Here is a 13,729-nt window from a genome sequence, read left to right as displayed (position 1 = left end):
TCCTCTTCTGAAAAGGACACCACTCATATTGGGTTAGGACTCACTCACACTAATGACCCCATCTTCATTGCTTATATCAGCAAAGACCCTTTTTCCAAAATAAGGTCACATTCCCAGGTACCAAGGGTTAAGACTTTACCATATCTTTTGAAGGAACAAAATTCAACTCATAACAAGGAAGAAGTAGAAAGACAGTTGCTTCTCTAGGTCAGCTGTACACATACCCACAGAGGAAATATGAGAAAGTTCTAGGACTTCTCTTTATGCACCTGTTCTACCTGCTCAATGATCCAGAAGTGAAGTATGATGTTCTCAGATTCTGCCTCAGAGTCACCAACATAATCTATTTACTTTTTCTTTAAGGATTTATTTACTTATTCATGAGAGACACACAGAGAGAGGCAATGACACAGGCAGAGGGAGAAGCAGGCTCCCTGTGGGGAGCTCAATGTGGGACTCAATCCCAGGACCCAGGATCACGACCTGAGCCGAAGGCAGACACTCAACCACTGAGCCACCCAGGTGTCCCCTGTTTACCTTTTCTAACTCTGTTACCACTGCCTGAGTCCAGCACATGAACACCCTGCTCTCTTGTGGGGGCTGTTGTAAGATTCTTACTGCTCCCTCCTTACCACTCTGGGTTGGCCTCCATCCGGCCACTACAGTGGGATTGCTTCTGTCTTTACCTACAACCTAAATTTTGTCTCCAAGATAAAGTCTAAATTCCTTAGCATGACTTGCCCTTTGCTTTTCCTATGCCCTTCTCATCCTTTTGGCTCGGGTGATACTGATCTAAACCTGTGGTATCTTTGCTTGTGCCCTCTCTGCCTGGAGCACCTTTCCCTACCTTATCTATCTGAAGACTATTCATCCTGCAAAACCAAGTGGAACATCAGCCTTCCCGAAAGGTGCTGAATACCACCCCCATCAACCCATGTTGATCATTCTCTAATTTATTTGATTGTACTAGATCATGTAGTCTTTGAAAGCAGGGCTTCTATCTGATTCATCTCTTTATCCCTAGGACCTAATACTCGATGTTTGTGTAGTCAAGTGCAATGGATAAAAAAAGAAAAAAAAAAGTAGGTACACATGCATACACACACACACATACATATATACACACACAATGGAATAAATCTGAGGGCATTGTGCAAAGTGAAATAAACCAGACAGAGAAGACAAGTACTACATGGTATCACTTATATGTGGAATCTTAAAAAAAAAAAAAAAAAAAAAAAAGTCAGACTCAGAAATTGAGAGAAAAGTGATTGCCAGGGACTGAGAGGTGTGGGAATGAGAGAGAGGTTGGAAAAAGGGTACAAACTTTCAGTTATAAGATGAATAAATTCTGAGATTCTGGCATGGGGATTATAGTTGCTAGTGCTGTATTATATAATTGAAATTTGCTAAGGGAGTAGAACTCAAATGTTCTCTCATACACACAAAAAGATCAGTAGGGAAAGTGATAAATCTGTTAAATTAACTTCATGTGGGGGAATCTTTACATGATGTCTCTCTCTATATAAGCCTCACATTGTATACTTTAAATATGTCACAATTTTATTTGTTAGTTATATCTCAAAAGATAATCTAAAAAATTTTTGTGTATTAGACAGATATGTTTGGGAGAAGTACCACAGAAACGATGCATTCGTGCCCTGCACCTGCTATATCTCACCGGCTGGGGCGAGTGAGTGTAGTAGGACTCCGAGGCTCTCTGAGCCTGTGCATGTGGGGACTGAGGCAGGTCGGGGAGGAAAGCTGTCAACAAGAATTGACAGCTGAGAATTGGCAGGAAGCAGAGGAGTAGCTGGCAAGGGAGGCTCCTGAGGCCCTTAGTTTTATCTCTAGTTTTTCCTGGACAAGGAGATATTGTTGAGGGCTCGTCTCTGCCAGATGAACTTTTGCTGTAATTTTCCAGAACGATGACTCAAAGCTGCTCACTGTGTTCCTGTCAGGAATTTGGAGGGTAAGGTAAGGACTTGGAAGGGATTCAGGGGGCCTTTAGTTAAATTGGGTCGAGATGAGTCCATTTTCCATCCTCCATCCTGGCAGGGATGCTATTGGAATATGGCTCCACTGTGATCGAATAGCCCAGGAAAAACAGAGCTTAATTATACCCTTTCCTTTCTACTTTAATTATTTTCTGTAAACTATGCCTTTTAGAAATGAACTATCAATCTTGTCCACACTGGAGGGAAGACTGCAGCAATAACTCTGTTTCCGTATTCTGGAACACAGTGTCCAAAAGGGTGAGTACCAAAAGGGAAATTTTAGAATTTTGGAGACCAAAGAACTTAAGAGGTCATTCAGTCAATGGTTGGTTTTAATTCTTTTTGAATCACAGATCCGTTTAGGAAAAAAAAAATGTTTAGGATTCTTTCTTGAGAATAATATCCTTAAGCACATACCAGAAAATTTTCACATATAATTTTAGAGCATTCATGGAGGGTCGCTGGGCTGTAGTTGGCGAATCCCAGCTCTTACCCATGTTTTGGCTTTGGTTGCCAGGAACCTCCAGCTTGGTTTAATCCTCTCATCTAAGCATTGGCCTAACTTAGATTCCTGAAACAGTCTGAATAATCAACATTTGTAGACTGCTTACTGTGTGCTAGGTATAGGCATGTCTTTACATGGATTAAAAGCTTTCATCCTCACAAGAATCCTATCAATTGGGTACCATGTGTCTCATACCCATTTTACAGATGACAGAATGGAGGTGCAGGTAAATACACAGCCTACTAAACATACACAGTAAGCGGCAGATCTGGGAGTTTATCCCAAATTGTCTGACTCCAGTTCCAGAATTCCTGCTGGCAATTACTTACATCACCCCTCCCCATTGCTCTCTATTTCTGACTTGACTCTAATCTGCCTCGGTGCACATTTATTTTCCTCATAAGTTGCTTCTTTGCAAATGGACTAAGCAAAAAAAAGGGAAAGAAAGGAAAAAGAAAGAACTGGAGGAGAGAAAACCAGGGAGAAAGTAAAACGACACTATTTATAATTCTCCAGAATTGAGTCTAGCCATCCGAGGAGCCAGGGCAAGTGAAACTCACATTTTCTAAGTGCTTATTCATGACAAGTCCCTGGCCAGGTCCCATACCCATGTCACCCCAGTTAGTTCTCACAGTACGTGCTGTGGGCAGGTGCAAAAACTCAGACGTTAAGTGACTCATCCAAGGTCAACGAGCTAATGAGTAGTGGTGCAGTCAGCTGAGTGACTCTTGGTTTCAGCTCACGTCATGATCTCATGGGTCGTGAGATCAATTCCTAAGCTGGGTTTCCTGCTTGGCAGGGAATCTCCTTGAAGAATCTCTCCCTCTACCTCCAACCCCATTCTCTCTCTCTCTCTCAAATCAATAAGTCTTAAAAAAAAAAAAAATGCTTATCCCATGGGGTTACTGCCATGTTTAAACAAGATACCACTACCCCATTAACTAACTCAGAATGCAGTCCTTTAACAAATATGTTGAGTAACAAATATGTTGAATACTAAGTGCTGTGTAATTATACAGAGGCACTGTATAATTTGTTGTTGTTTGCTTGCTTGCTTGCTGTTTCTGAGAAAGGCTCCTATTTATTTTCTCACTCTCCGATATGTTTTGGGGCAGTGTTATTGCAAACAACTTTTCTATGTGACACATTTCATCTGTGTCAGTCAACAACTTGAGCTAGGAGCCCAGTGGTGAAGGTGATCAAAGATGCCCTTTACCATTGTGAGCTACCCTGGGGCTGCAGCTTTATTTTAGCTAAATGCTCACAGATGTACCAAGACAACCTCGTTTTATCAGGGGAGGTCCTTTTCCTGACAAGAGAGGCAGAGCTGCTTGGGGTTTGAATCCCCATTTCACCTCCTTGCTTCCAAGTGGTGTGACCTTGGGGGCAAAACGACTCAATGCTTATTTCATGGGGGCTCTGGAGAGTCATAGATGTCAGACTCAGCACTTGGCCCTCTGGAAGCACTCTGTTGACTTAGCACTTGTTATTGGTAGTGATCGGGCCTCTGTCCTCTCTTCATCACCTCCAGCGGAAAGAGAGAAGCTGCACTAGAGTCTTATAATTCGGTTTCAAATTGTTCAGTGGGAATAAAGGCCAGATTCCTTGGCCAAGCATTCATAGCCCTCTGTGAACTTGTTTTCTTACCCAACTTCTGTATCCACTGAGGTTTTCACCAAAAAGACTGTTTTCTCAAACCTCTAGGCCTTTCTGTTTGCACCTGCCTCAGCCTTTCCTGGGTGAGATCCTATATGTCCAGCAGGACCTCGCCTTTGTTGCCCTCTGCCATGCTTTTTCTATTTCTTTCCTAATCTCCATCACTGATGATTATTTAAACTTCTTGTTCCTCTTCCCCTCCTTCCTCCTTCCCTCTTTTCCCTCTGCCCTCTTTGTGCCATGCACCGGCTCCAGGGCTCCAGGGCTGTGGTGACAGATGGGACAACCATGATCCCAGCCCTCAAAGAGCACTCAGTGGTGACGACTAAACCCACAATGAGCTCATCTTTAGAATACTATGTAGAAGCGAGCCTGAGCTGCTCCCAGGGATCTGGGTGGGGCCTTTTGGTGGGACTTGTAGATTGCTTTGCTTTGTTCATTTTGTTTTTCCCAGCACCTAGCAAAGATTGCAGCTGAATGTTCATTGCATGAAGAAATAAAACTTCTTGCTCAGTAATTCATTCATTCGTTCATTCATTCATTCATTCATTCATTCATTCCCTGTTTCCCTTTGTTACCTATACAGGCCTTCTCTCAGTTTCTCCTTTCTTCCTGTCCCCTTTTCCCTTAGCCTTATAGTGTCCACCCTGCTCCCGCTGAATGATATGTGCAGTGTCTATACTGCATGGCACTAAGAAAGCACTTTGATCTTCCTCCTCCAGCAATGTTTCTCCTACTCCTTGAACTTCCAGCTCCTGAATCATCAATTTAGCAACCCTGTGAACAATGATGTTGACCTTCATTGTTCAAACACAGATTGGAACAACCACTTTCGGAATTCTCATATGAAGCATAATCCTGCCAGTGGCTTAGGATGCAAATTACATACACCTGGCATTCAGGAGCAAGAACCATACAGCCCTCCTTAACAGGCTGATGCTAAGAATTGTTTTGGAAGGAGCTGCTGGGGTATGGAAATTAAATTTGCATGCTGAGGAATGGTGGGCTTTTTTTTTTTTTTTCTTTTAAGTTTGCAGAAGATGCCTGTGGTGTGGTCCATGTGGTGCTCAATGGGTCCATCAGTAACACCTTTGATGAGAAAAGGTACTCTTTTCTTTACATCCTATTTACAAGTGTTAGTACAGCCTCCTCCTAAATATTTCACCCCTTGGAGAATATGCTTTTTCATGGTTAAGTCAGTACTGAAGATTTGGCCTAAAAAGGTAAAATGTTTGTTGTCTATGGATAGATTTGTCTAAGTCAATGCTTTTGTCTGATGTCTCCTTTGTGTAAAATCCTCTAAATGGCCCAATGGCCCTTGTACTGTGTCTGGGTCCTCCTCTTAGCTTTTCAAGGCCCGGTATAATTTTCTGAGTTCTCCAGACTTCCACCTTTGTTCATGCTGTTCCCCTTCCCGGGCTCCCCTCTCACTCCCATCTGTTTAATCCTTACCATCTGAAGATCTGGCCTGATTCCTCTGTTCCTCGTGAAGAGTGTGCATCCCAGTTGAGCAGTGAAATCACTACTGTGCTGGGCTCTTGGCCTTCACTATCTCTTTCTGGGTGTTGGCCATAATTTATTGTAGTGGTTAAAAGCAGGGGCTCCTGTCATTACTTATTACCTGTGTGACCATAGGCTGGGCACCTAACCTCTGGGAGCCCTGTAGTATGTACCAGAAGAAGTGGTGGTGGTAGTTTGAAGACCATGCATGACAGTGGTCTTCAATAATGAATGAGATAACGTATGGCAAGTGCTGAGCTCTGTGCCTCTCAACAGAGAGAGGACTCAGTGACTATCAGTTGTTAATCTACATTGAAATCCACAGCGCAGCACCTGGCCACACCAATGCCCTCCTTCTCTGACCTTCTCTATTTACAGTTTTTACCACATTGGATACTTTTCTAGCCTTTGTTCTCTAGTCTTTTCCTGCATCAGGCTAGACTGAGAAGAGAGGCAGACACCAATGTGCTCCAAGCACTCTGGATACCCCATATTAATTTTCCTTTTCTTCTGTTTTAGTATCTAATTCTGCAAGGAAGCATTTGTCCTTTTTGTCTTCTTCTGACCTCAAGCTTGCTGGCTTTTGGGTGAAAGTGTCAACATTCCATGATTTTATAATCTGATATTCGGGATCAAAGTACTTGCAATGGGAATGGCAGCTGTCAGAGACCAATGGGGAGGAGTCTAGGGCTGGAGTCAGAGCAGGGCATCAGGGGCTCTCGGGGCAGTGCATCTCAAACCTCACTGAGTGTGGGTCATCTGGGGATGGTTCGGCTGCAGATTCTGGTTCAGCAGGTGCTGTGGGCTTAGATTCTGCAGGTCCAGCTAGCTCCCAGGAGATGCTCATTCTGTTGGTGCAAGGCTCCCTCTTTGAACCAGAAGTATTTAAAGAATCATCATCAAAGTACTGATTAAGAATCTTATTTTGAGAATCTTATTCCATAAGGGTCACACTGAATGAGATGGGCTGTTTCTAGTGTAAACCACTGGTCCATCCCAAAGGGCAGGTTCTAACCAGTGGTTCCCTGACAGCTGGCTCTTGACAAGGCCTGTAGATGGCTGAACAATTCAGTTTAGGGTTAACAATGTTCTCTGCTTCTTCTATTGTAGCACTTTTGGACGTGTGGAAGTCTTTAATTTGCATCCAGAGAAGGTTCATACTCTAAAGGCCTGGGTGATGCATAACATCGAAAGTGTCCCCAGGTATATGCTCCTACTTTGTGCGTATATATCCTCGGGGTTATTTTTGGAATTTGTTCATGGAAGAAGCCACAGTCACAAGAATGCATTGAGAACAGTGACTCAGAAAATGATTGGGGCCTCCCTGGACATTCAGTCCATCCCAACAACCCCTCAACTTCATATCCACAATAAGTATCTAGGTAGTCCACACCTTCAGCTCCCCAGCTGCCCTGTGAGCACTTAAAAATAACTTCTGCTCCACTTTATCCCAGGGCCTGGCCCAGGGCTTGCTACCTAGAAGACACTGAGATCAGGAAATGTTTGTGAGAACCTTATCACTTGGCTATTTTGTCTTTCTTTCCCAGTGACTCATGCTCAAGTTCCTCCGTGAATAATCTGAAACAGATTCTCAAGACAAGGAATATTATATTTATCTGCCAGAATAACTACAGGTAATTGGTTTCTTGGAAAAGAAATGGCTCTCTGGCCATCTATAGGTATTTTTCCTCTCCTTGGCCTCGGCTGAGCCAGGAGGGTTGTGGGAATCCCTCTTGGGTCCTGACGGTGATACCAGATGGTGACCTATAGTGAACATTCTTCCTCCTGGCCCAGCCTATAAATTATTTCCAGCCCATTGCCTTCACTGGCCACCTTTCCCCCATCTTCCTCTTCCTTTCTTCTCCACATGCCCCAATCATTGATTTTGCTCTGAACTGACTCAGCTTTTGAGAATGTATTTCCTGGTTTCCTACCTAAGGGCTTGCAAACCTGCTGGCTTTCAGAGGAGCAGAAGCACGTTTTGTCAAATGCAAAGGATTTATAAAATCCTTGTAACATGGCAATATCTTGCATGTGAAGTTTCTTTAGTTGGGTCTCAGTATAGATGCCTAACACTTGAGATGTTGCCATGTAGATATCTACCAAACTTTATCTTTTATAAATTAGAAAATGTAAAATCTTAATTTTTTTTAATCAGTAATCCATGTTTACCAGAGGAAACATTTAAAATTACAGATAGTATATATTTTTAAAGTCATCTGCAACTGTTATCCAAACTGGGACCCTGACTCATTTTTAAGTAGTTGTGGCAGGGACTCCTTGCTAGAAGCATCTTTGGAGATTTGCTCATAAGTGATTGCTTAGAATAAGATTGATGCAGAGAAAAATGTTCTCAAGGAATGCAGAGGCTGGAAATCGAGAATCCTTTTCCTGTATCCTTCTCTCACCACCTTCTCCCACCGACCCTATTGGAAAGGCAGAAGGACAGATTCCAGGAATATTCACTGAGGGCTTTTGTCTCAAAATGACCTGAATTCCCCCTCAGTCAGTTGGCTCCTCTCTGGAAACTGCCAGAAAATAACACAAGCTTTCTACTGCAGTTAGATGGGAAAACAACCAGAACAAAGGAGCAAGGACAATTCTAAAAGAAGCATTGCAGACATCTGACCCGTTTAAGTTATTCAAAGATATCTCGTGTTGGGAAACTAGAACACTAAAAACCTAGGGGAGGATTGGGAAATCTACATGGGTCTAACCCTCAACACCGCACCCCCCCTTTTATTCTCATTTTAATCATTCCCCTTTCTTGCATTAATGGCCACCAGTCAGCCTCATGCACGCTGACTGCAGGCTCCAGGTGAGCTCACTCGTTCTCCCTCTGGGAAGAATGTAAAAGCATACGTTCCATCTGGACTTGTACAGTGGCCCACATGGAAGGAAGTGATTTGTAAGCCAACACCTGTCATTCTGAGCATCATCTCGAGTGTCCTTAAACTTGAGGATCCTATTTGAAATCACTAGTTTCTCTAACCATAAGGTTGTGATATATTCAGCATGATTCTTTAAATTACTGATTCCTCAGGGCACCTTGTTGGATCTTAAGATTTCTGTGGCTTTGCAAGAAGGCTGCTTGTCCCCGGGGGAGCCTAAAGTGTGTGTCATGGGTATCGATGTAGGCTGAAGTTGAAATCACTCCATGGCAAGCATACCTTCCAATTTAGCAAACTTTTGTCTAGTTGTTTTGGTATGATTGTTTGATTGGCAAACAGGAGTATAAATACACTTATGTAGATTAGACCTCCTACTGATTCTGCTGTTATCCCCATATGATTCCCACCCAGAGACAAATGCTATTAACATTTAGTTATATATCCTTCAAGTCCTTTTCCTTTTTCCCATACACACAGTCACACTTCTGGTGAAATATATACAGAATTTCTTCACATATGTTCTCACAAGCGGAATGAATAGAGAGTAACAATACTTTTTTGGATGACCTTAAAAATGTCAGCATGTTTTTTCTGGTTAGTGCTCCTTGTAGCATATTTTTAAAAAACCTAAAGGGTGGGGATCCCTGGGTGGCTCAGCGGTTTAGTGCTGCCTTTGGCCCAGGGTGCGATTCTGGAGACCCAGGATCGAGTCCCACGTCAGGCTCCCGGTGCATAGAGCCTGCTTCTCCCTCTGCCTGTGTCTCTGCCTCTCTCTCTCTCTATGTCTATGATGAATAAATAAAATCTTAAAAAAAACCCCAAAAAACTAAAGGGTGTATTTCTTCCCCTATGTTACTTCAAAATATACTACTTTATCCAACAACGTGTTATCCAACATATCCAAAGTATGTCCATTTTATTGGAACATTGGATATGAATATTTTTATATATCTGTGGTGAGAGATAATCCTTTTTATAACATTTTATTTATTTATTCATGAGAGACACACACACAGAGAGAGAGAGAGACAGGCAGAGACACAGGCAGAGGGAGAAGCAGGCTCCATGCAGGGAGCCTGACATGGGACTTGATTCCGGGTCTCCAGGATCACACCCTGGGTGGAAGGTGGTGCTAAACCGCTGAGCCACCCAGGCTGCCCGAGAGATCATCTTAACAGCGTAATTACTGCTTCTTTTCCAAAATTGAACTCCCCCTAATTAGAAACTAATTAAGGAATATATTCCTGTTCTCTTCATTTAACATAAAGCAAAGATAACTTCAAAATTTCTGATTGGCTTTGAAGGATTTTTTTCCATAGCAGGATCTCCTTAAACAAAGGATACTTTCCCCCCCTGGAAGGTATTCATGTAGGTGATCCCAGGCCACCATATTAACAGGGATGGAGTCACTCTACACTTAGAGCCACTGTGCCCAGCTGGTCATGATTGTTGGTTGAGACAAGCCTAAGATGGGCCATCCCAGAAGCCCAGCAGTAGTGTTAGCTGCTTCTAAGGATCTCTCTCTTTCTTGACTCACATTTAACAAAATAAGATTCAGCTACAGTTTAATGAACCACATTCCTCACTATCCACACTTCTCCATAGGCCAGCCACTCCCATTGGATCCTGTTGCTTTCTTATGTCATTTTTATAAAAGTGAGAGTCACTCACTGGCTAGATTCTTATCTAGGATTTGTTCTGTGCAAAGGACATGTGTGGTCTTCCTGCTGATGACTACCTGCCTTCCCCCAGAGAGTCTCTACCCTCTCTTTTGCCCCTGACCCTGTGGCTCAACCCTCTCTCAGGAAGCTTCTGAAAAGGATAAAGCAAATCACCAACAAAAAATATGGAGGCCCCTCATCTCAGGCTACTGCCTCTGCTATGTCTTGATCATTAGCTGACATTCATAGCGAGTGTGACATGTTAGAACCAGACGTTTGTTTTCATTTTCACGCATTATCATCAAACATCCCTTCTCAGTATTTATTTCTATGATTTTACAAGTGAAATGAAACCAAATTAGGCCATACTTCAAGTTGTTCATTCCTAGACTTGACCTTTCTCTGTGTTGTCACTGCAGGAGAGGAAGCTGTGTGGATGCTGAGTGGTCCGTGCATACTTTTGTTGCTAATGAAGGACTCCTTGCACTAGGGAATTGAACCATAGATGTACTGCACTGCTGATTGATTTACCTCTTTTTTCTTTCTTGTCATAGGCCTGTCAGGCTTCTTCAGTGTGTGAAAAATCCTGAGCACTCATCCTGCAAATATAACTTATGAGCCAATCAGCGTGGTCGTTTTGGATCTTTGAGCCTTGTATACATCAGCATGCGTGACTCAGGAGACATGCTGCTGGGAAGCTGAGGACTTGGGGGGCATCTTCTGTCATCCTGCCAACACTAGAGCTGGAAGTACTTCCCCCAAAGATTTAAAATAACTTATATTATTGACATAGTTTTTTATTTTGATTTCCTAATACTCATGAAAAAATTATGGTATAAAATTAGAATGAAGATTTTATATTAAGTTATTTCATTTTCATTTTCATAGGTGCTTTTATGTTGTTTATATGTTGGTAGCATCCTTTCTGTGGAGAGTGACCATACCAAACCTCTCTTATTGGTGTAGATTATTAAGAGAAACGTTTTGAAGAAATTTTACATTTCTGAATGAGTGACCTTGTCTCAGGATATATTTTTGTACCCTTTCTACAAATAGTTAAATATAAATGCCATGGTTATGGGTCATGTTGGGAAAAGAATTCTGTAGGATATAAACTACCCATGTACTTTACCTCCCCCTCTTCCAATAGTCCTATGAGGTTGGTACTGTTATCTCCTGTTTGTTAGATGAGAAATGGAAGTTCAGAGAGGATATGTAATTTGCCTAAAGTCATTTATTTAGTTCAAGGTAGAGGCTGGATTTCAACTCAGCTCTATCTGACTCCAAAGTATATGTGCTCTCTTTCTAGGCCTGTAATACCAGCTGACATGCTTTATGTTCTCTTCCAATAAATGCATGTTGGATTATATTAAATATAATAGAATCTGAACTGTGGTTTTTCTGGGTGGCTTCAAAAACATACTTTTTTTTTCTTTTTCCTCCTCTTTCTCCTCATGCTCAATGTCTTACATATATAATAGGCAGTTAAAATATATATTTGTTCCTGATATTGGCAATTTGTTTTTCCCTTTTTTTCTTGAGTAGTCTTGCTTGGGGATTTATCACTTTTATTACTCTTTCAAAGAACTAAACTTTAGCTTTGTTTTCTCTTTCTATTTAATTGGTTTTTCACTCTTCTCTTTATTATTAGGGATATAAAAATTCCTTCTAATTTCCATAAGTTTCTTTATTCGCCTTCTGAAGATGGAAGCTTAGATCATTGACTTTTCAGCACACTTTCTTTTCTTATATATCACTTAGAACTATAAATTTTCCTCTTGAGTGCTGCTTCAGCTGCAGATCTTTGGTTTGTCTCTTTTTGTTATCATTCAGTTAAAAATATTTTCTAATTTAATTGTTATTTAGAAATGTGTTGCCTGATTTTCAAATATCTGGAGATTTTCTAAGTGTTTAAAAAAACAGATTTGTTGAATGAAGAATAAACTAATTTGAAGATCTCTCAGGAACCGATTTGATGTGTTGAAAACAGTATAAATTTTAGAGTCAGATGTTTTGGGTTCATATTTTGGCATTGCTCTGTTATCTTGAATGACATACTCTTTGTACTTTGGCTTCCTTGCTACTCAAATAAGGATTATCATTTACCACCCTGAAGGTGTGTTGAGACTAAAAGATGACAACAATTAATGGTGCAGCATGGTGCCTCATAGGTAAGCAAGCATTCCACCAAGGTTAGCCCCTTTCTGCTGGTCCCAGGGTGGGTTCCATCAGGAGCCATGACAGCTACAGCCACTGTGGGTAGTCCACAGATTCTTCACTGGCCCCAGTGTCCACACAGGCACATCCTCACAGGTTTTAGTTTGGGCTGGACATGAAGATGGGTACTCATGACCAGTTCTGATGAAGACTCAGGCTTGTCCCAGAGTTCAATGAACTTCATCTGCAGAATGTCTTCAGTAATAGTTCCCTACAAACCCCATGGATGACCTGGCTGTTTTCCTGTCTGGACCCTTTCTGCCTTGCTGTTGGGCTTACTTGCTGATTTCTGAACTCTCTAATGTATCTTCCTTCTTCACCAGGATATCCCTTGAAGTGTCAGAAAAATTTTGTTCTTTACATCCCCTTCCACAGATAAAACAGATAGAGTAGCAGTCAGTTTCCAAGAGGCTTTCCCCCAAGAAGACTCATGTGAGTGTTCAAGTTCAAAGCTGGTAGACACTAAGAGGATACCGGTCCCAAGGTTTTCACACTGTGTACCAAGTACCCCAGGGAGCTCTGGGAGTGTCAGGGGGCTGAGGCACTCTTTCCTTGTATTCCATTTCTGTATCTTCATTCCCATGATGCCTTCTGTCTCTCTGCAGTTCCAACTTTGGGTATCTTTGCATGACCATGACCATGACCATGCAGCCATCTCTAGCCCTAAGGACTTTCTGGTCTCCGTATTTAAATACATCCTTCATATCCCTCTTCTTATAAGTGACATCCTCACTGAATTACTGACTTCTCATAACCTCATACTTTACTCATCAACCGGCTACTCCCTGTCTCCCCACTCCATTCCTGTTTGCTCTAGAATATGCCCTTACTACCCCAACTGGAAGTCACCATCATACTTAACTCAAAGGCTGTGATCCAGGACCTAAGTTCCCCTATCTCACTTTCAAAGGCTCACTATTTTCCTTCTGTAGCAGTTCTTAACATTATAACATCTGAGATATTCAAATACAGTTCTGAAATTCTAGGTTGAATACTTGAAAGAACACATAGTTCTTGTTGGAAACAAGCTGATCCCATATCTGCACAAATTCCTGATAGGAACAGCATTGATTTACTTCCTGGTATCCCATTTCTCCTTAAAATAATTCCTAAGAATGTGATTTGAGTTTCTCAGGTAGAATCCATACTGCACAGAAGGTTTTTGTTGTTGTTGTTTAGACAAGAATAAATATTACGCATGGCAAATAAAAACCATACGGAGTAAAATGTTAAACCTAGAATATGCTATAACTTTGAAAGGCATTATGTGAATGCTTAACCTAGGGATTTTTCCCACAGTTT

At 41.8% G+C, this 13,729-nt stretch overlaps 1 protein-coding gene across 1 annotated transcript in view; it reads left to right on the top strand.

Annotated features, from left to right (window-relative positions):
• Positions 1-11,581, top strand: part of CD38 (CD38 molecule) — a 47,769-nt gene extending 36,188 nt beyond the window's left edge. The window contains 5 exon segments of the mRNA NM_001003143.1: positions 2,170-2,255; positions 5,189-5,262; positions 6,769-6,861; positions 7,206-7,292; positions 10,765-11,581. Of these exon segments, the coding sequence (NP_001003143.1) occupies positions 2,170-2,255; positions 5,189-5,262; positions 6,769-6,861; positions 7,206-7,292; positions 10,765-10,828 (404 nt within the window). The 3' untranslated portion in view covers positions 10,829-11,581.
• Positions 11,582-13,729: the final 2,148 nt, after the last annotated feature.

The sequence above is a fragment of the Canis lupus genome, chromosome 3, assembly GCF_011100685.1.
Source record: "Canis lupus familiaris isolate Mischka breed German Shepherd chromosome 3, alternate assembly UU_Cfam_GSD_1.0, whole genome shotgun sequence".
In the NCBI taxonomy this organism is placed as follows: domain Eukaryota; kingdom Metazoa; phylum Chordata; class Mammalia; order Carnivora; family Canidae; genus Canis; species Canis lupus.
This window is presented reverse-complemented; position numbering and strand designations above follow the sequence as displayed.